This window comes from Pygocentrus nattereri, chromosome 17 (assembly GCF_015220715.1).
Source record: "Pygocentrus nattereri isolate fPygNat1 chromosome 17, fPygNat1.pri, whole genome shotgun sequence".
NCBI classification, from domain to species: Eukaryota; Metazoa; Chordata; class Actinopteri; order Characiformes; family Serrasalmidae; genus Pygocentrus; species Pygocentrus nattereri.
The window spans coordinates 1079709-1102929 of record NC_051227.1 but is presented as its reverse complement, the minus strand read 5'-3'; the positions used below and the strand labels follow the sequence as shown (position 1 = coordinate 1102929).

The 23221-nt window shown below is 41.2% G+C and overlaps 1 protein-coding gene across 1 annotated transcript; it reads right to left on the bottom strand.

Annotated features, from left to right (window-relative positions):
• Positions 1 to 3743: 3743 nt before the first annotated feature.
• sst1.1 (somatostatin 1, tandem duplicate 1) lies at positions 3744 to 5488 on the bottom strand. Its single transcript, XM_017683581.2, has 2 exons — positions 5236 to 5488; positions 3744 to 4278 (listed from the first exon to the last, which is right to left on the bottom strand). The coding sequence occupies exons 1-2, from the start codon at positions 5371 to 5373 to the stop codon at positions 4072 to 4074; spliced, it is 345 nt and encodes a 114-aa protein (XP_017539070.1). The 5' UTR covers positions 5374 to 5488; the 3' UTR covers positions 3744 to 4071.
• Positions 5489 to 23221: the final 17733 nt, after the last annotated feature.

Genomic DNA, 23221 nt, shown 5'->3' with positions numbered 1-23221 from the left:
TGCCATAGATGATGAAAAGCAAACGTTCTTTGCTATTTTTCTTTGGAAAACATTACTCTTGAATTGTTGCACTATTTGTCTTTCACTGTGGCGAACCCCTCGTCATGTTTACTCTGGAAGACTCTCTGGGATGCTCCGTTTCCCAATCATGTTACTGGCCAATTAACCGCCAGGTGTTTCTTAGTATTGCACAACTTTACCAGCCTTTTGTTGCTGCCGTCCCAAATTTTTTGGAACGTGATTTTGGCATCAAATTTGAAATGGGTATATATTTATAAAAAACAATCACATTTCTCAGTTTCAACATTTGATATGTTGTCTTTGTACTATTTTCAATGAAATCTAGGGTTTAAATGATTTGGACATCCTTGCATTTTGTTTGTATTTCCCAACTTTTTTGGGAATTGTACATGATTTGAAGTATCTGAAAACTGAAAACGTTTCTGTACACAGCATACCAGTTCACTGCATGCGATCATATTTATCACATATTTGTTAAAATGTCCACAAAACTCACCGACATGCAACCAAAGCCATTCAGAAAGGCTTGATGTGAAGTGGCTCATTGTGTAGAAACTTACCAACTCTGATTTCTCAAAAATGGTGATGATGGGAAGCAGGGAAAATGCTGTTCACAGAGTAAATATTGCAATTTTATTCATTTTACTAAACAATGAGTGAACTGTCACATGTCTTTGAGGGGTTTACATGTCATTTTGATAATGGTAGGATAGCAGTAAAACTGCTAATATTACTGCATTGCCTTATAACCTCCTACATGCACTTCTTTGCCCTGAATGGATTACTAAAATACATTTTAGACCAAAGATTGACTTAAAACTATCTTAAAACAGTATCTTGGGCATCAGGTAGAAGGGGGGCTTTAAGATATAAAGTTCCAAGACATAAAATTCTTGAGATGTCTGAGTTAAATTTGTTCACAGTGGTGGTGACCGAAACCAGTTAGTTTCTCCAGAATGAAGGATCTCACATCAAACCATTTGAACAATCATTTAATTGTGCACAAACGATTAAAAGCCAGTGGAATTCCTCTTTCAATGCGATTTATCATGCTGCTTAGCATAGAAAGTTGCTGTACTTTAAACACTTTTGACTTATGCAACTTGCTAGAATAGTTGTCAAGCCTCATGGTTTATCCACGTTTGTACTATAAATTCCGTAAATCTGTGAATTCTACACATTTTCTCTATTTCTATCAGGATTAGGATGGATGGTATGTGCTTCAGAGTCATTGTCAAGTGTGTGAGTTTAATTCATCAGGAGGGAGACGGATGAAATGTCTTTAACAGATCTGTCCTTTCGATGACATTTAATAGATGTAAATGAATTATTTAACCATATGTCTCCATCAAACAAGAACTGCTATCAGTAAACAATTTGAGCTTTAAGGCTCCATAAAAAACAAAGACTTGCTATTTGCAATGGCCTTTTCCTCTATTTTCTGAATAGAGCAAGCCCAAACTAACTTATAAGGTGCTTTAGATGTGGACAAAGTGCAGAGGCACACAGGACTAGGCATTAGTCCGTGATAGGACATCAATTTTGAGAGTCTGGTGTTGTTTTTCATGGCCATTGCTTTCCAGACACATCTCACATGGATTTTCTTCTTGAATGGTGTGCATTCTCTGTGTTATTTTGTATTCCTCTGGCTTATGCGTTGAAGTCACCAGTGTAAAATGAACACCAGCAGAGTTTATGCGAGCTTCCTCTGCCCATTTAATGCTGGTTGAGCTAATTTAACACTGGTGGTTTTATGACTGAGATTGAACCCCCCCCCCACCAAGCAAAGAAGCTTGGACATCTCCGATTTAGAGAGCAAAGTAGATTTATACTTGTAAATTTATAGCAACACCAAAAAAGAAGCACCGTTGGTTCCCTTCTTAAGGAACACATTTTTAAAAATGAGGTATGGAAGTGTGAACGTTTTATTCATTTACCACACCATGCACAGATTCCTAACCAACTAAAGAGTTTTCCTGCGAGTGTATGTCCAAGCCAATGACCATTTCGGATTTGTACTTTTAAGAGCGTTGTCCACCACTGGCTATTTTGTTGAACTACATAATTATTCTTCCATGTGGTTTGTTTCAGATCTCATTGTATTGCATTGCTGTGTCATACACTCTGTCCAGTGTTGTTTTATTTCTTAGAGCAACATGTTCTTACAGCATAAGCCTGTAAAAAGTGTTTCCTTTTCCAGGGTCATTTATGAATTGAACCTTTTTCAGGGTAATAAAACACAATATTTAATGAGTCTGTCAATCCAGAACTCTCGTGTAGGAACCCAGCCTGTGAAGGGAGATAACACGCGCACACACACACACACACACACACACACACACACACACACACACACACACACACACACATTCATTGAGACTCAGCCTGAAAGCAATCATACCCACTCATGGTTTAATTGTTTGAGAGCTTTCTTAACAGAAGCTGTTAGCGTGGGAGAGGTTATTAAAAGTCTAGCTAATTTACCAGCACAGCTTAATTCTCCTTAATGCTCTCTCTCTCTCTCTCTCTCTCTCTCTCTCTCTCTCTCTCTCTCTCTCTGTCTCTCTCTCTCTCTCTCTCTCTCTCTCTGTCTCTCTCTCTCTCTCTCTCTCTCTCTCTCTGTCTCTCTCTCTCTCTCTCTCTCTCTCTCTCTCTCTATCACACTCTTACAAAGACAAAGTTCTGAGTGAACTGTAAGGAGTCACACTTATTCAGACCTCTTTTTGTGTTGTGTTGACAAGCTAACCTATCGATGAAGGGCAGAAAGTCTTCTCTACTCTACCATCTTTTAGGTCGTTGTTTTGTAGTTTGGAACTATTTTATTCTGTTCTATATCTTTATACAAAAAGGGTTCTATATAGTATCAAAAACAATTAAAATACTTTTAACAGTGGCCCTCTTTAGCACTCCTTACAACATATTGAAAAAGGTTTGTTAAAGAACCATATATAGCAGGTTTCCATCATAGAGAAGAGCCATTTAACAATGCAAAGAGCCATTTATGCGTTTAAATTGTTCGGTGAGTGTTCGCAGGTCCAGGTAGAACCATGGAACCATTGAAGAACCTGCTTTGAAAGTTTATCTTTTCTGTTTTGTTCTATTCTGCTGTATTCTACACACAGGTTTCCGGAAGGGTTTGTAAAAATTCTCTATCAATATAAGCCTCTCTCTCTCTGTCTCTCTCTCTCTCTCTCTCTCTCTCTCTGTCTCTCTCTCTGTCTCTCTATCTCTCTCTGTCTCTCTCTCTCTCTCTCTCTCTCTGTCTCTCTGTCTCTCTCTCTGTCTCTCTCTCTCTCTCTGTCTCTCTCTCTCTCTCTCTCTGTCTCTCTCTCTCTCTCTCTCTCTCTGTCTCTCTCTCTCTCTCTGTCTCTCTCTCTCTCTCTCTCTCTCTCTCTCTCTCTCTCTCTCTGTCTCTCTCTCTCTCTGTCTCTCTCTGTCTCTCTCTCTCTCTCTCTCTCTCTCTCTTTCTCTCTCTCTGTCTCTCTCTCTGTCTCTCTCTGTCTCTCTCTCTGTCTCTCTCTCTGTCTCTCTCTCTCTCTCTGTCTCTCTCTCTCTCTCTCTCTCTCTGCCTCTCTCTCTCTCTCTCTCTCTCTCTCTCTCTTTCTCTCTCTCTCTGTCTCTCTCTCTGTCTCTCTCTCTCTCTCTGTCTCTCTCTCTCTCTCTCTCTCTCTCTCTGTCTCTCTCTCGCATGTCTTGGATGACAAATTTGCGTCATGCATTGGGTCTGAAACATAGATATTTATTCAAACAAACAATTAAAAATATTTTTTTCTGCCTAAAGCACAACCAGTAGCAGAATTTCCATACATTCGTAAAGCATCCTTTCGAGTCTCTCCGCAAAACGTCAAATGATCAATGACAATTTAAACTGTCGTCACTGTCGTCAAAAGACCAAAGTTAACAACTTTTATTTTCTTATTTACAACTTTTTGGAGACATTAATGATGAACATCATGATGTGGTCGTGAATGCGTGGGAACCAAAAGGAGAGAAAAGGAGAGAAAAAACTGTGGAAAAAATAGGCCTCGGCGATAGTTTGGTGACGAACGATTAGCAGGACGTGAAAGTTTTCCAGAAGAAATTCTTGCATCCCGCTTTGCGCTCGCGGGGCGCGAGCACGGGACCGGCGGCGCGCTCCAGCTCCATGCGCACGTCCTCCTGCTCAGCTCCGCGGGGCATGTCCTCCGCTTCCAGCGCCTCGTTCTCCGCCTGCGCCAGCTCTGAGAGCAACTCTGCGAGCGTGTATCTGGCGAGCTCCTGTTGAGAGGAACGCACGCACACACACACACACACACACACACCCCAATTAACGTGCGCCAGAAAAGGTACCACTCGCTTAAAAAACATAGTTCTTAAGGGTTCTTTACTAAATGCAATCGTTCTGCTTAGAACCATAAGTTCTATCATGCTTAAATAGTTCTTTGCATGATAAAATGGTTCTTCAAATTGAATGGTTCCCTATAGCAACAAAAGCTGTATTATCTTCTATTGCTTGACTTTGTAACAAAAGCAGAACCCATATAGAACCATATTCAGAAAGGTTCTCTATACAACCCCATGCAACACATTCTCCATCACTCTAAAGAACCATTTCGAGATGCTAGTGGTTCTAAATAGAACCACTGCCTTTGAGCAGAACACTTAAAGAACTACTGAATGAGACGTGTGCGTGAAACCAAGTGCTCAGCGTGTTCATTATGCGGAGTGCTCAAAGAACCTCGACATATCGTAAAGCCTCCATATCCATTAAAAGGTCTGTGCTAGAACCAACGCAAGAGTATTAGGAGCGCAGCTCAGCTGTACGTGGTTTTTACTTTGAGAGAGGAGCAACCCGTTCAGTGACTGGTTTAAGTCCTCTAGACTACATCGCTGCTCTTGAGCGCCTTGCGTTGCAGAGATATTAACAAAGAATGGGTTAAAACCATTCAAAACAAACCAAAGGTCGTCGTTTTAGGCAATGCAAGTGCTCCAAAGCCTGCAGAAGAATGAAAAGCCAAACATTCCAGCACCTCGGACAGCTCAGCGTAGCTCAGCGTAGCTCAGCGTAACTGCGCAGTACGGTGCGCAACTCATTATACAAGTTTTAATAGGATATGAACCGAATGTTTGGCTGCTTTGGAGGCTTAGCAGAAAGACGTAGAACATCTCTCTCTCTCATTCTCTCTCGTTCTTCCTCTCTTTTCTCTCGCTTTCTTTCTTTCTTTCATTCATTACCTGTTTTCCGGACGGGCCGATGAGCGACCTCTGAAGAAACTGCCGCAGTTTGGCGTCGGACGGCGCGCCGGACACGCTGCTGAGGGCGAGTGCGAGGGAGAGGAGCGCGAGAGCGCACTGGACACGCGTGGAGAGCATCTTTCCAGCGGTGGATTTGGCGGGAAATGGCTTGAAGAGTCGTGAGGGTTTTGCGGCGGCTTCCTCTTCGTCTGTCTCTCCGTCGCAGCTGATCTCCCCCCACCTCCGAAGCCCATCTTTTTAAGCGATCTGCCTGACGTCACGAGGCGAGGGGGGTTTCCTTCTTGCGTGCGTTAGTGATGAAGAGTGACAAAGTTCGCCGCGTCGATCAGGCGCACGGTCACACGGTGGCCATGGATTTTGCGCATCTTTACGCACGGGGCTCGGCGCTCTCTATCACTTGTGTTCGTCTCCTTAAACGCTTTATGCCTCGCAATTAGGCACATGCTGTCTATCAAACACACGAAAACCCCTGACGGACTATGGGTTGGTGTGAGAAAACATGAAATAACTGCATAAAATTCCAAAAACACTTTTCCAGTTACTATTCTTATAACTCTATGACCACTGCACTCACAGAGTCGTGCAAAATACTCCGAAAAGGTAGTGATGGTGAATATTGAATACATTGAAATATATCTAGTAATGTATTGCATTATATTAAATAAAACGTAACATATTCAGAATACATTCATAATGCATTAAGAAGACATACCTCAATGAGCAGGTGCCCAATGCGACTCCAATGCCGAGCTTATTTTTTGCAAACATGTCCACTGCCTAAGAGGCGGTTGGTTTGACTGTCTCAAAAGAGCTCAGCGACACTGAGATTAATTACTGGCTCATCACCTTGATTTATCAGTCCAAACTGGTTATAAATAGTGATGGTGTCACACCAGCTGTAGTTGGCAGAGCATGATGGTCCTATGCAACACCTTGTTTTAGATGGACACCCCATTTCTGTTTTTGACATATTGTGTCACTCTGCAATTTCCCCTTAAAATGGATGAGAAGGACGTCCTTAATGAATTGGAGAAAAGAGGGATTTCTATTCCCTATTAGTCATCTGGAAAGAAAGAATCCGTTAGAGGTGAATTCCATTTGCGTTAGCTAGCTAGGTTAGCTAAGTAGATACAAGTGAGCATAACCAAACTGCCCCATCACGTCAGAGTAAGGCTACGTAATTGAGACTACTGATATTAAATGTGGGGATAAAATAAAGCCTGTTACATGCTCCTTTTAATACAGGCCACAAAGCACAGCTGGACATCTCTGTCAGTACAGCAGCTACCGTTTTCCAGGTCTGTGGTTTGTTTATATTTTGACCTGGCATGCACTTGACATTTCCAGATAATGTTGTGACAATGCATGCTTTGTAGGGAAGCATTGGTTGTTGGGGTAATGTTCTAATATATAAGTAATCTTGCTGCTGTTTTGTCTTGACTGGGAGAAAGTGCGCTCATAATGGTGACCAGCTAACACTGTGGTATGTATGGTGTTGTATGGTGTATATATGGATGTGTATGGTGCCGTTGTGTTTCTGCATAGGTCATATTTAACTTGAAAAATCACTGACCACCCGAAAAAGGTTGCCAGGTAGGGGCCCATAACACGTTTGCCCCCAGGGGCCCATAACTTGATGATCTGGGCCTGATAACATGTGCATAGACCTACCGAGGACTGACAACTAAACTATGATTGATTTCTTAGCATTCACATGCAAGCTCATGATTTTCCACCCGGAGAACCCAAATGCACATTAAGGGAGTGTGGGTGTGCAGACTGACATCATAGTTCCGAGAAGCAACCCGCACATCCCACTGCGTGTGCTTTGTTTTGCCTCTTTCCCTCTGCAGGGTGTCTCAGGACCCCTCATCCCCCTACCCTGAGCACACACAGACTCCACGCATCGCGCCATGCGCCTCTGCTAAGTGATGCTAATGGCCACTAAGAACGCACGCCATACCCTTTAGCAGTTAGAAGTCCACTGAACCCTGTGGCGGTGTTTACGTGGAGGACTCAGTGCCGTGGACCTGGTGACACCGGCGTCTTTGTGTATTTGCGCTCACGCAAAGTGCTATTTTTTGCTCTGAATGCTAATGGAAGTCTAATCACTTGAATTGCTGTTCTTCCAGACTTGATAAGTCAGTAGAGGAGGCAGTTGAGAAAGGTCCCTGCAAACAGCAGGCTGACGGTCTGATGGCTGTTAGAGCAATGAGTTCTGACAGAACCTGCAGAGAAACAGGGAGAGAGTTTTGTAAGAGATAGAAAAAAAATAGGACAAGTAATGCACCCTGATATAATACGGGTGAATGGCAAGACTCATGTCAATCAACTTGTGGAGTATGATCACGGACTAGTTTATAGTTATCATTCCTGTGGAATTAAGCTCACTCTGAAAAGTGATGCTTCTTTAAAGGTTCTGTAGTAAGAACAATGCTTGTAAATAGAACCATGAGTACTCAAAGGGTTGTTTTTTGCTTGGTGAAATGTTTCTTCAGATTAATGAAGAATGTGTTGTACGCGGTTCTACATAGAGCCTTTTTGCATATGGTTCTATTTAACACCAAAAGGAATGTTTTATAGTTACAATGTCAAGCATGTAACAATTAAAGAACCCTTGCATTGTGTTCACTGGGGTTAAAACCCTGTTATTATGGCTTTCTGCACAGCTGGAATGGGAAAGGGCATTCTTCAAACTGTTGCCACAAAGTTAGAAGCATGAAGGAATCTAAAATGTCTTTGTTTGCTGTAGCATTAAAATGTCCCTTCACTGGAACTAAGGGGCCTAGCAACTCCAGACCACTATACCCCCTTCACTGTTGGCACTGTGCACTCCAGTTGGCAGCATTCTCCTGGCATCTGCCAAGCCCAGATCCATCCATGAGACTTGCAGATGGTGAATCATGATTCATCAATCCAGAGAACTCTGGTTCCACTGCTTCAGAGCCCAGCGGCTGTGTGCTTTATATCACTACTGCTAACACTTGATAGTGTTCATTTTGATCTTAGTGTGATCTCATGTGTACGGCTGCTCATCCATGGAAACTCATTTCATGAAGCTCCCGATGCTCATTTCTTGTGCTGATGTTGCTTGCAAAGGCAGCTTGGAACTCTGTAGAAAGTGATACAACAGAGGATTGGCAGTTTTTTGCATGTCAACACTCATCGGCCCCACTTTGTGAATTTGTGTGGTCTACCACTCTGTGGCTGTGATGCTGTTGGGGCTGTATGCTTGAATTTCACAATAATACTACTCACAGTTGATTGGGGCAGATCTAGCAGGGCAGAAAATTCTGAAAACTGACTTGTGGCATCCTATGATGTGCCAGGTTAAATGTCAAAGATCTCTTCAATATGAGCCATTCTACTGCCAGTGTTTGTCAGTGGAGATTACATTGGTGTGCTCAATTTCATTTTTTTAATAGCTGTTAGCAATGAATGTGGTGAGACAAAAGTTACAGGACAGGTTTTATTTTATTTTTTATTTTATTTTATTATCAACATTTATCTCTGGGGTCATCTCAAACAAATTGTGTATGCTGAGAAAATCCACAAACAAACATCACCTTCATCACCGCATCGTGGAGGCTTGTGACAGCATAAAAAATAAAATAAAATAAAATAAAATGCTGTCCTGTGACTTTTGGAGGCTTGTGACAGCTTTTCTCCAGCGATTCTCATGCGGGTTCATAACGATTGGATCCTGCGCCTTCAGCTCTGTGTTCAGCACCAGGGACAGCGCAGTGGACGCGTCAAATTGCTGTGCATCACAGGCAACGTTGCCAGTTGTTGCAACTTTCTGTGTTGATATTTTTTGAACCACAAGAGATACTGCAAATCTGATTGCAGCAATCGATTTCTGAGACAACTCAGGTCTTTTTTTATATGCTACATGACCACCTTCCCATTGGAAAAACCTGACCTTGATCCAATAGGGCAGCTTTCAAGATCGTGGCCATGTTCCGGACATAGCCTAAAAGATAGGCCCCCTCACCCACTACTTACAGATATCATCTTCATTTTCCCTTTCATTTCTGAAATAAAACAGTGTCCTGTGACTTTTGACTGACCCTGTAGATCCTCATATTCCTCGTAGAGTAAATACAAACAACAAATACAAATTTTAATAAGCTTAAATATGTCATTTCCGAACCTCTCCTCATGATAGCCTAGTATTGTTTGTCATTATATTCCAGTACGTGCTCTGGCTGGTCAACACGTTATTTCAATGAGACATCTGTAACTCTTTTCTTTTTGAAAAAAAAAAAGAAATGAGGACTAAGCAAAAAATAGAGAATAAAAAGGTGCATGCATGTTGGAACTGTACGTAGCACACACACATCTAATTAGCTCTTACGGGCAGTTTGACAGTGATCGAAATGTTTTAATTAAAGCTATTGATGAGAGAATTGAGAAATTGAGTCTTGGTCTCTCTCTCTCTCTCTTATTTAGCTGGAGCCCCACAACACACATTCTCCACTGCAGGGATTTGATGAGTTGTAGTTCACTCCCATTGTAATGAGAACTGGGATTGAAGTTGTAATGGAAGTTGGCATAAGCGGAATGAACTCTGACTGGAGCTTGAAGTGAAAGCAGGAAAATATTATGGTGTGAAAAGAGGTCCTCTAAAATCCACTGAAACACTCCACATATCCTTTTCACATCACAGCAATAATAGTCATGCAATACAATTACGGTTTCACACACTGAAGGGAGTAAATCATTTCTCAAAATCTTTTCTTTTTTATTATAATACAGTTGAGTACAATTGTTCACCTGTTCACATTTAAATAGAGACATAACGAGCAAAACTTTACTTCACGTATATGTTACTTCTTATTGCATCAGCCGATAAATGAAGCATGAAGTGTGACGTCTCGGCTGTTTTTGCATATTTCTCTTTCAGAAAAAGCAGGTGAGTGTTCAGGGTGTTAGGATTGAGCCAGCAGCCCAGCCCACTCTAAACACCATGGCCACTCACTCAAATCACTCACCCAGCTATCAGACTTCGTGTTGTTTCTGCTGTTTCACACATGGAGATCTCTGATGGACAGGACAGTGTAAAACAGTGATGTAATGTTACAAACATTAAACGAATACATTAGTGACTGATTCAGCTGACTCTGGTGTTGATATTAACATGCTTACAGTAGGGAAACTGGATAATATCTAGAAAAAGATATCAAAATGAACTTAAAGATTCTTCTTCAAAGGGTTGTTTAGTAAGAGCAATGGCCATATTTAGAACCAGGGGTTCTGTAAAGAATCATTTCAAGCTTAAATTCTTCTCTGCATGGTCACATTATTTAGAACAATGGATAATGTATTGTACATGGTTCTATATACAACACTGTACTCACAGTTTTACCCCTGTCCCAACCGTTTTTGAAATGTGTTGAGGAATCAAATTCAAAATGGGTATATATTTTATTATATGTTACAATACAATAAAGTCTTTCATGGTTCTCTATATAACCACGGTCTTTGTTAATGAACGCTTGAAGAACCACCTTGTTTTCCATTTTTCCTTGCAATTTGGTCCTGTCCTATTCCACCCTCCAGCCAGCTGTCCCCTAGTCACACAATGCTAGCCCTAGAAAGATGAAGTCTATCAAGTCATGGGAAACTTGGCACCACATCTTTTTCGAACCGCCGCTAATGCAACATCATTGGACAGCTGAATGCGCTAGGAGGAGAGAACTAATTGTCAGCTCTGTTATGACATCTAACAGACACCAGCACTGGCTAGCGTCATGCTGAGTGGAGGGGACAGCGAGAGCAAGCTTCAACAGACTTTCAGTTTCAAGCATCACTGTGTAATGACATGCTTGCCTGGCACAAACTCACAATTTTTGACTCTACATGGATTTCTGTTTAAATAAGCTTAAAAGTAAAATATCGATGGTCTCTTTACGCTGTAACATCTGCTGCAGAGCTCCTCACCACCTCAGAGGTTTCACTGGTAGAGCAAATGTGAGAGCATTTAAAGAATTTATTTGAAACAGTGTCAAAACACATTTCGCATCGCTTGACCTGAGCAAGTTTGTTCAGAGGTTTTATTGAGTGAAAAGGCATGTAAAGCATCTCTGAAGATGAAAGGATGAACACAGCAGATGTGTGTGTGTGTGTGTCATATCTGTTCAGCAGAAGGGAGAGCTCTGCGAGAACCATATGATGGATGATTAGACATAGAAACCCATGACTTCATAATTGAATGGGTCATTAGCTTCTCCCTCACACACACACACCAGGTAGGATGACCTCCGTAACAGAGCTATCTGAAATCACCTGTGTGTGTGTGTGTGTGTGTGTGTGTGTGTGTGTGTGTGTGTGTGTGTGTGTGTGTGTGTGTGTGTGTGTGTGTGTGTGTGTGTGTGTGTGTGTGTGTGTGTGTGTGCGCGTGCTTGTGTTTTCAGATGCTGTTACTTCAACTACTCACACACTTTGCAACCAGTGTTTGTCATAGATGACCAACTTGGCTCTGTTTGATCACCATCTGGCTGAGAGAGAGAGAGATTGACAGTCAAACAGAGAGAGAGAGAGAGAGAAAGTCAGAGAGGAAGAGAGAGAAAACCGTTTTGTGCTACATTAGCCCTGAAAAACTTGAAATCATTCTGTCACTCATTCTCCTCCCTCTCTTCTGTCGCTCTGCTATCTTCTGTCTTTTTCTTTTTTTCACACATTCACATTCTTACAGTTCATCACTGAAACACAGGAGTACTATACCAGAGAGAGAGAGAGAGACAGAGAGAGAGAGAGAGAGACAGAGAGAGAGAGAGACAGAGAGAGCGAGCAATAACCTCAGAGATTTGACTCACATGGTGTAAAATTCACCTGTCATAGTTTGTCCTCATCACAAAGCCAGCACATTGATTCCAAACACTCCCCCATTCCTTCATTCTTCCCTGGCATTTACTCCCACATTTACCATTAACACACACACACATGCAAGCAAATACTACAAGGGTAAATGCATTAATATAACGTATGCACGGATCAGAACATCCATCCATCCATCCATTTTCTAAGCCGCTTCTCCGTCAGGATCGCAGGGGGGATGCTGGAGCCTATCCCAGCAGTCTTCAGGCGGAAGGCAGGATACACCCTGGACAGGTCGCCAGTCCAACGCAGGGCAGACAGACAGACACAGACAGTCGGATCAGAACATGACTACAATTTTTCTGAGGACCTCACATAACAATAATCCACTTGCACCAGGAATGGGAAAGGATGAGTTAATAAACAAAGCTGGAGTTAACTGGACAGGAGAAGCTCTACTTTTGCATCAGATCTGAAAGATGTCAATAGAATAGAATGTCAAGAAGCTGTTAGTGAGAAAAAACTGTCCAAGAATTGGAAGATTTGCAAAACAAATAATCACCTGGTGTTCACGGAAAAATGGACTGACCACCCTAGATCTCATTGTGTTTGGGATTTTGAGATGCAGGAAATGCTAAGACTGAACTGAACTGAAGACTGAGGTGTGAAGAAGATATATCTGCAGATGTCTTTGAACAATGGAAAGCAAGTCCCCCCCCCAACCCACCCCCAAAAAGCAGGTTGAGTGTATTAACTAAACACTGCAAAATTTATATGACAAAAAAACAATAAAATGTACTTCATGTGTTCTTCATGAAGTTGGGCCCCACTTTGTTGCTGAAATTATTCCTTCTCTACCAAATTTTACAGCTGGCCCTACGCATTTGGGCAGGTATTATTCTCCTGGCATTTGCCGAACCCAGATAGGTTAGTCAGACTGCCAAATGGTTAAGCATATGTCATCATTTCAAATAAGGCATTTTCACTGCTTCAGAGTATAACGGCGCTGAGCCAGTGCGTGGTTTTGTGTATGGTTATCCAGAGGATCGTGTGTGTCGTGCTTTCTCACTAAGTGGTATCATTTGGCGAGCGTGTGTGGTCTGTCACTTCACCTTTGAGCTGTTGATTTCAGACATTTCCACTTTACAGCAGCTCCGTTGACCAGGGCAGCACTAAGAGGCCAGAAATTTGATGAACTGTCTTCTGGAGTTTGCATGATTCATTGAATCATTTTCAAAAGAATCACCATTGAATGGACCCATTCTGAGGTTGGGGATTTACATCTTTACTAACCATCGACACTTGTATTCCTATCTGTGTGAGGATTTTCAATGAACATGTAGCTCAATGCTATTCCTACACAAAAAACCTAACCATAGCCTTTTTAACCCCAGTATTCACAAGGGCAGCAATATGAAAATAAGCATTTGTTATCATTTACAGATTTGTTTCTCATATATTTTCAGTGAACGATCAAACAGACAACAATATTGCCAGTATGCCAATAATCCTAAAGGGCACTGAATGTTGATGATGTATTAAACAACCTGAAGAGCCAACACTTGTCAAATGTTGTTTACTGTTTTGATCATCATCATTATCACTACCATCCTTGCTCACTTCTACATCCTTGAGAAATCTTTAATAATCCGCAGGCTAATTGGGAGAAATTACAAAGCGGAAGTATATATGAGTTTTGCATGATTAATGGACAAGGTGATCCATTTCTCAAACTGAAAGCAATCTTTTCAGCCCTTTCATATATTCATTTCATTAAAGGTCAGGTTGCTACTGAGCTGGAGTTTGCCATCTCCAGCTCATTCCGCTCTGTCCGCTACTATTAGTCTCTCTCTCTCTTTCTCTCACTGAAGTTTTTCTGTCTAGTCTGTAACTCATTCTTTTGTTTAGTCGCTTTTACACATTCACATTATAATTTGCTGTAACTATGAGCCCCCAAGCCAGTTTAATAGCTTCAAAGCAACAGATCTGGTACCTCCTGTCACCTGACCTACAATACTTTTTAACCCATCCAAAGAACGCGGTCAATGCATTTTCCCATACATACTGCACCAAACACTTATAAATACTTTTAAAAAAATACCCGAAAGTATTAAACTGTTTGCGTGTGTGTGTGTGAAGAGGTGTGTGTGCGAGGGGATGCATGTGAATCGTATCTAAAGAGTGAGGTGCAGAATCAGTGGTATTCAGAAGCAGCTCAGTGAGGCAGTGAAAGGAGAAAAGAGCACCTGCCATCAGAATCACGGCCTATTGACGCACAAACACACACATACATTGCTTCACAAACTCACAATCAGCGCCTACTGATGCTTAAGTACACCCATACACAACCCAGCAACACACACTCACCATCAGTCACTGCTGACACTCAAATGCACCCTTACACAACCCACATGCTCACGGCCCCCACTGACACATTAAAATATGACCCTGCCCACACAGACTCACAAACTAATCTCAACAGAACCGATACGTCATCCGGATCTCGTCAAATTCTGGCGGAATTGAATGGAGGATGTCTGTTGCCGTTCATATAAAGATGGAACACTGTAAAGATTCAGGTGAATTCGCAGAATTTTCATCTCATCCCAAAGGAAGTTGATCAACCAAGGCATGCTGGGTGTCCAAAGTTGGCGTCCTTGGTTTTACACTGGAGCTATGATGCCAATGTTCCTACAAATAATGAATGCTTAGAGCCATCTCTTTAGCTTTAACTGTTCCTACACTGCAGAGATATTTTTAAAGTTCAGTCTTCGAAGTTGGTTGTATTTTCTTCTTCTAATTTCTTTCTCATGACCCAAGTAATTCCAAATGTATTCAGTGAGGTTGAGATGTATTCTGAGAACACGAGCAGCTTCTTTGCTTGACTTTGATTGACAGCTACACATCCTTTCAGACCCTTTGCGTTGAATTGCTTCTCACAGCAGAAAGATGACCAATGGAGTTTTTCAGCTCTGCAGTATGCAAGAAAGCTATCGGCCATAATCTTCTATTACCTGTTTGACCTCGGTTGTTGATTTGCTGGATAGAAATAAAGGGAAAATGATGGGAAAGGACTTGGATTTGAGGTATTCTTCTCCTGCTTCAAATAGCTTTCAGTCAAAAGTGGAGAACACAAAAATATTTTGAGGCTTTTCCTTTAATTCATACCCGAGTATGTTTAGGTGTTGATTCTTTCTGACATGGGTTTAAGGACTTTCCGCCTATAATTAGGTGAATATTGATAGTTTCACTTTCTGTGTTTTTTCACCCCTGCTTTGTGTCCTTTGCCACTTATTTTTTTCGAACCAAGACTCAAGCTCAAAATGTGCCCCTTCTACAATAAAAAACAAAACACAGCCCCACAAAGTCAAAACTGCGACTACAATATGAGGTCACTGAAGCTCACGCACTGAGAAAAGATAAACACATGGGCAGTGACTCTGAGTGTGTGTGCTTTTGTGTTTAAGCGAGCCAAACTATGTGAGACATAGATTGTATGTGGCTCTTTAATGAAATAATATTAAAAAGTCTCCCACTAAGTGTTAATCGCTTATGCCAAAATGTACCAGCAACAATCCTGTTCCTTTTTTTAAGAGTCTGAAATTTTGCTTTCAAGTAATCCAATCTGTGCATATGGAGAACACACTAAAGTAATGAGCACTCTGATATTGACCATTAAGCAAATAAAACAGTGTAGTCATTTAGTAAATTTGTTTTGATTTACAATTTTGTTTTGTATTTTAATAGAATAGTGTGTGTGTGTGTGTGTGTGTGTGTGTGTGTGTGTGTGTGTGTGTGTGTGTGTGTGTGTGTGTGTGTGTGTGTGTGTGGAACGACCCATGGTAAATGAATGGCTCTCACACTGTGTTATCTTCCACTGCATGCTCCAGTCAGTGTCACTCAAATGACACATGGCTGCCCTTTTTGTGACCGTGTGTGTGTGGGGTGGGATATATTGAGGGAGGGGTGGCTGATTACTGCTGTGTAAGGCTGCAATGGAAGGATTTCACACCTGTCAGAAAGACTTCTCCCAGCCAGCATGCCTCTGACTGCTAAAAATGTATTTGACTTTGCTGATGAGTGTGTGTGTGTGTGTGTGTGTGTGTGTGCTTATGCAGGGGAGTAAATATCAGAGAGGACAGGAGAATGTGATGTGTTTATATGTGTGATGGAGCAGTGCTCTGATAGCCCTGAACGGCTGCTGCTCTTCTGCGTATACACACAGTCAACTCCAGAATTATTGACAAAGTTGGCACCCCCATTACTAGGATTTGGTAAAGCCTAAATAAAAAACAGCACTGAACTGCTTCCTTTAGTGCTTAACGAGATTTGAGAACATTTGTCGAGGGATCTTGGATCATTCCTCTACACAGAACATTTCTAATCCCTTGATATTCTGAGGCTTCCCTCTTCTATACACACTGTAGGTGTAAAGTATTCTTGAGGGTGCCTATAATTTTGCCCTGAAGGTTTTTTGAAAGAACGCTGTAGGAATGAGATACTAGATAAATGATAAGTGATTTCTCCATTTTTGAGGAACGTTTAAATCATTAAATGTATCGTTCGTTTTATATGCCAAATGAGCTTGCCAGCCTAAGCCCATAATTAGTATATGCATCATAGTAAATATGACTGGTAGAAAGAAAAGATCGAATGTAAGATTGAAAGCATTTTCAAAAATTTGCATTATAATATTTTTTTTTGTAAATAAGGTGCTTTTAAATGATGCACGGTAGCCTGTGATTTAAGAAAGGCATGTCCAACTATTATAAGTATATAATCTAGAATTTAAATGCAAGTATACCTGAAATGTGATATTAGTTAGACATATCACAATAGTATATGAAAGAGTGAAACTTCCATTTCAGTGTATAGCTTCAATGATTTTAGGCAGGCATGTGCACAAACATGCATGCACACTTAAATACATGTACACACAAACAGATAATGCAAATAAATACACTTATGTGTTTAAGTATGTGTGTCTCTGTCTGCATCTAAATATGTAATGTTTCAAAGAAATAGGAAAGCTGGTTCATCAAATATCTATTTGAGGTAGAAGACCTACTTTCCATTCATACCCTTTTCTTTTAGCTCTCTCACTCTCAATGTCTCGTTTAAAAGGTTTTTATTGACATCTTTCCCAGGAGACTGAATTTTGCCAAGCATTTTCTTGCTTCAAAAGTAATCAAAGGAAAAATAAGGCCAGAAAAATATTCCACATGTCTGAGGAATATATGATTTGTGAAACATCTCAAATATGCAGTGTTTGAAAAAGGAACTCCCAGTGCTGCTGCCTTTTGTCTGCCATTGCTTGTTGTAAAGATAAACACGTCGACTGTCGGAGAGATAATACGAAAATGAAGGCAATGCAAATTTGTCAGAAAATCTCGTAGTTGTCTTTGGAAAACTTTGGAAAAGTTATGAACGTGACTGTGGATTCCACAAGACCACTAGATGTGGCGCAAAACACAACGGGTACCCCTCCTGCACCTGCAGGCAGGTTGAGAAAGTGTGCCAACAGTCATGCAGTGACTTGGTTGGCAAAAGGTCTCAAACTGAGCGCAGGTGCATCTGTCCACTGAGTTTGTGTGCAACACAGCCAGTAATACAAACACCCTGCTCACTTTTCTCACATTCCTAAACTCTGGCCATCTTTCAGAATTCATAGAAGCATGCAAATATGCAGGGCAAAGGCCTAGTAGCTGCTGAGCAGATGGCCATCAGTGAAACACCTTTCAGCACTGCCCAGGATGTAGCTGTAATATACACATATTTGGTTTGTCTAAAAAAATAAGAGGTCGAGTCAAGACAGCGCATGCAGCTCACCCACATCTTTCACCAATCACTAAAGTAACCCTGAGTAAAATCCCCCAGCTCTATTTTGCTGTGACGGGATTCTTGCCCTGATGTTTTTACAGGGGCCAAATGAAAGCCATGCTGTCACATATGAAAAGATGCAGCCGAGCCATTGTGCGTAATAAATGCAAGAGTAATAAATAAATGCAGCAATAAATGCTCAAAACAATGTAATATGAACCTTTTCTTGCAATGAACAAGAGGCTCCTCTTCCTTGATGGTACCACTGTTTGTTATCTGTGGCCGTGAGATGCAGTCATCAGGATCCATAGCCCTGAAGAGTGTTTAGCCCATCCGTTATGTTTTGTTCCAAGAAAACAAGCCAGAACAGCCAAGTGTCTGCCACAGTCTTGGAGGATGTAGCCTACTGTCTAAAATAAGGTAGCAAGGAGCTGTTTGGCCAGGTGGCTTATGTAAATGAAGAGAGCAATAGGACTAACAGATGGGAAAGCAAGTGAGGCCCAGTAGTGCCACAAGCAGTCCCTGTGTCACAGCTTTTAAGGCTTGACTAGTAACTCTACATTCAGGCCGTATAAATGGAGTGAATGATACAAGAGGCCTTCCAGGTTTACACCTGAGGCATGTTTTCTAGTCCATAGCACTCTAGCTGCTGCTTCTGCTTCTGTAGACCATGTAAAAGGACAGTAGGCTTTTGAGACCTTCAACATGTAAGATGATCAGATCTCAAAGCCAAGTCTAGTAAGCACTGCAACAAGTAGTCCAGCAAGCATTCTCGCAAAGTGTGTAGGCATGAGTAGCTTTCACAAGGCTCCACCAGGAGAGCACCTAAAATTAGTTAAAGTTCTAGATTTGGCATCAGTGTCCTGTGAAACGAATTAGAGGAACCTCTGTTCCCAGGTACAAAACATTGCTCTCATAGTTTGCAGGACAGTTAGAATTCTGAGGCTTCAACTTTGACATTGGGCTGTATACAAGCAATCCTTGTATACAGTGTCACTGTATGAACGCTAATCCAATAAAATGAATTTTAGACAGGAAATCCAGTGCAAATAAAAAGGATGGAAAAGGAATGTTTGCCCCTGTCTTAATAGTTCTAAAGTGACATTGTCTGCCTTAAACCTACAGGTAGCTACATTTGTATTCATAGTGTAATGCTATCTAAGAAGTCTGGCTTTTCATCGCCAGTTGAAATGCCTTAAGAAAAAAGGGAAAAGCCCTAATGCGGTTATATCAATCCACAGTTGAGGGTACGGCCCATTCTCTCTCTCACTGTATGCTGCAGGAAAAGCATAACCACAGACCTGACACGGTTTAAATGAGCTTAAATGAACTTAAATGGAGATCTGGAGGCAGATGCAGCCTTATTTGAATTGGTTCATTTCTCTAATGCTCTTTCGCTGCTAATAGTATACAGTGCTGTTCATGAAATTAGTGTTAATGTGTGGCTCGGACAACTGGGGGGCATTATTCCCATTTTGTTGGCTATAAACTCAGTAGAATGTTAGTTTGAATCAAAGTTCATTGCAGTTCATCTAAAATACACAGGCCAGCAAGTGTTTCATTTGGACAGAGTGTAGATGGAAACTGATGGAACCACAGACATCCCAACTGAGACACCACACACACACATGCTGTCTTTCTCTCTCTTGATATGCTTCTTTCTTCCATATGCAAATTGATTGTGGTAAGTGAAATACTGTACGTACACACACACACACACACACACACACACACACACACACACACACGCACACGCACACACTCTTATCTATGGCCTAGCAGTAGGGAGAGTGTTAAATGGTGTTTAATGAGATGTATCGTGAAGAGTGTTGTTGGAGAGGGCCACGTAGGCTAATGGACTAGCCTGGTGTGTGGGAAACATGCTGTTTTGCTCAGAACATGCACAGTCACATGCGCGGGCACACACACACACACACACACACACACACACACACACACACGCACTTGTAAGCAGGAAGCCGTGCTGTTTGTCTCTGAACTGGCTGATTGGTTGTTTGTAGCATGTGGTGTTCAGTTAATTTTGCAAAGGTTGATTAGTTATGCTTGGTGGTGTTCTTGCATTCTTAGGCCGATGTGTCCACAGGAGCCTGTCTCACACAGAGAGGCTAATACACATACACACTCTCTCCTCCAGTTTTGCTCACTATGCACCAGTGTCAAACCACGATTGTTAGAGCTATGCCTTCGGTTCGGCCCAGAAATGTCACATCATCATTCTGCGAGTGACCCAGTACCGTATGCTGTTATATGCAAACGTTTGTCCACAATGGTCAAAAATATGCATGCAGCCAAATCACTACAGAGAACATGTGTCTTCACATTTACATGCACAATTACTGTTTATGTGCTTAATTTCACATTACAAAGATTAGCACTACGCTAAAGTCAATGCACATGAACATTTTTTTGACTTTATCTGTATCTATGTTTTTGTTGTTTGTTTGTTTTTTATATATATATTTCTAAAAACAGACTGAAACCTGGTTAGACCATTATTTGTTTGTGCAGACGTTTCTATATCTCTGCTAAATTTGCATGTTTTGTTGATTTTCCTAGTTGAGTAAATATACGTTACAACCTCTAAAAGGCACAAACTTCAATATTTTTCTGCAAATGATTTTCTAAGTTTAATAGTCTGAGAAAAAAAATACACATCAGATGTTAAATATAATATTAAAATAAATATTAACTTTTGACTCTTTACTTATTTTTTCCCTAATATATTAACATCAGCAACAGTTCTTTCAATTTGCAATTAAACAGTAAAATTAAAATGTGTTCTCTTTACAGTATGCATAGTTGTTTTTTACTCAATCAACAGAATATGTAATTGATTTGGGGTGTCAACACATTTGCAGATGGCCATATCTAGGACTACCAGAAGGCCGGGAGTCATTTTTTTTCTCAAGCTCATGGTCCCAAACCATGTAAATCAAAGCATGATTGGTTGGTTCCTCTGTAACATCCTGATAATGTTGGTGGTTAATCTGACACATTAGGCCTTCTGTCCAGCTCCTGAAGTCTTAATCAATGGAAAAGCTTGTTTGGCTGTATCTACATAGATACTGCAGATAAAAAAATGTGATCGGGCAACTTTGGGCAACTACAATACTTGCAGAGCTTAAATACAAAAAGCATGATATGATATAAATATATAATCACAGCCATGTATTTTCCAATTTACAGAAATCAAGGTTCCCTTCAGATACACACACACACACACACACACACACACACACACACACACACACACACACACACAGTCACAGCCAACTGAACGATTATCTTTCTTCAAAGTTCTAGTTTCATCTTTGTGAAGTTCAGCACACATCAGGATTATAAGGAATGTGTCTGTAATTGTTAGGTTACAGCAAATGAACCATTCCTACATTGTGCAGTCAGTCCGCTGGAACTATGACTCATCATTATGAGATTAGCATGATGAACTGGCTATTTGATTGACAGCTGAACCGCTGGTGGACAGTAAGGGCTTATCTCCATCTCTGCAGACAGAGACAGGCAAACAGTTTTAAACAATGAAGCCCAAAAGATGCCCAATGAAACACTTTCACACAGTAAAGAGTCAAACTCTGCATGAAGTGGGGTGAATGAATCTGATTTTGTGGCATTCATACAGCCCTCTTTACCACACCAGTGGAGAAGAGATGAAGATAGCGAGAAAGTTAATGAAGGTTTTGTCTATCTATATGAGTAACCACATGCGCTCACGACCATCGGCAAGATTGTGCTGCAGAGACTTTGTGAAGAGGAGAGATAGGAGACGTCGGGAGTTTACTGTTTAGCCCATTAGCCCAGAGAAAAGAACTCATGAATGGTGAAATGTGGTTTGAAGCAGGCAGGGAGCATTCAGAAGGGATGGCACTGTGCAGAGAAAGTTAGGAGTGAGATTACATGTGCCTGTAAGAAATATCATTGAAGCTAATTTGGAGAGAAAATCCTGTCAGTATTCTGGCTTAAAGCAGAAGCTGCCCAGAATTTTCAGCTCCAGTTCTCGAGTCCTCTCTTCTCCTACAATCAGACAATCTCTTCCGATTCTACAACCAACAAAAAAAAGCAAACAGTACTTGTGGCACGTGAAGAAGGTTGGACGTCTTTCCAGTTGTAAAGTCAGAACATTATTAACTTATTTGGCCTTAACTGACCCAAAAGGACTGTTAGGCGGGTCAAGACTTGCCAGTAGCTTCCGGCTTACGAACTTTCCACTGGTTGACGTGATGGTGTACCATTCTACTGTGCGAGATAACACAACACAAACAAGATCTGTATGGAAAAGTCATCCAAATCAAATTTCACTACAAGAAGTCAACTTCTGAGGGAACATCTGCAAAACAAAATATAGAAGAGCATTTGGAGACGAGCGCTGTGGACTGATGAAGTAAAATGAAAAACCATGGTATCTTTAGGGGGAAAAGGAGCAGCGAAAAATCTATTCATTCAACTGTTTGGCATGGGGCTAGTTTTGTTATGGGGTTGTGTGGCAGCCAGAGGCATAGGAAACACTGCATGGGTGGAGGAATGGATTCCACTAAATATCAGTAAATTCTGAAAGCAAATGTGACACAGAAAAGAAACTGAAACTGACGAGAAGCTGAAAATAAGATGATCCAAATCCACCTTAAAATCCACCATGAACGACTTCAACGAAGCACAAGCTGAAACTTTAAGAACAGGCCTCATAGTCACATGACTTATATATCATAGAAAATCTGTGGCTAGATCTTAAACATGCTGTGCACACAAATGATGGTTCAAGCATATTGCAGAATTAGAAGGCTTCTGCGAGGAAGAGAGAGTGAAGATTCCCAAAGCAGTTGTGACGGTGGCTGTTATGGTGGTGGAGTCAAAACTCAGAAGACATTTTAGAGGCAGGCAAAAATCTTCGATTTCTGAGAAAACAAGAATGTTGTCTTTTAAATGACACAATATGATGGATTGCGCTCAGTATGACCAGGGACGTGAGCTAACCAAGTAACAAAGAGTCTAGAACCTTTGGATTGTGAGTGCGAGTTTCAAGACTTGACAAACAAGTGTGCTACTAGAAGTTTTCAGGTGGCTATATGCATATTCTAGCAAGGCAGACACATGAAGGCATGCCTGGCACTACACCCACCCAGTGGAGGAGAACAAAATGCCTGCGTTACTGCTTTGTAAACATCTCAGTGGAAAGCCATTTTTAATGCCTGACAAAGTCTCTCCTCAAGGTTGTTAATCAAACAGACCAGATGAGTCTAAATATTTGCGCTGCTTTCAGGAGCATAATTAAATAACAATTACTGCTGACTAA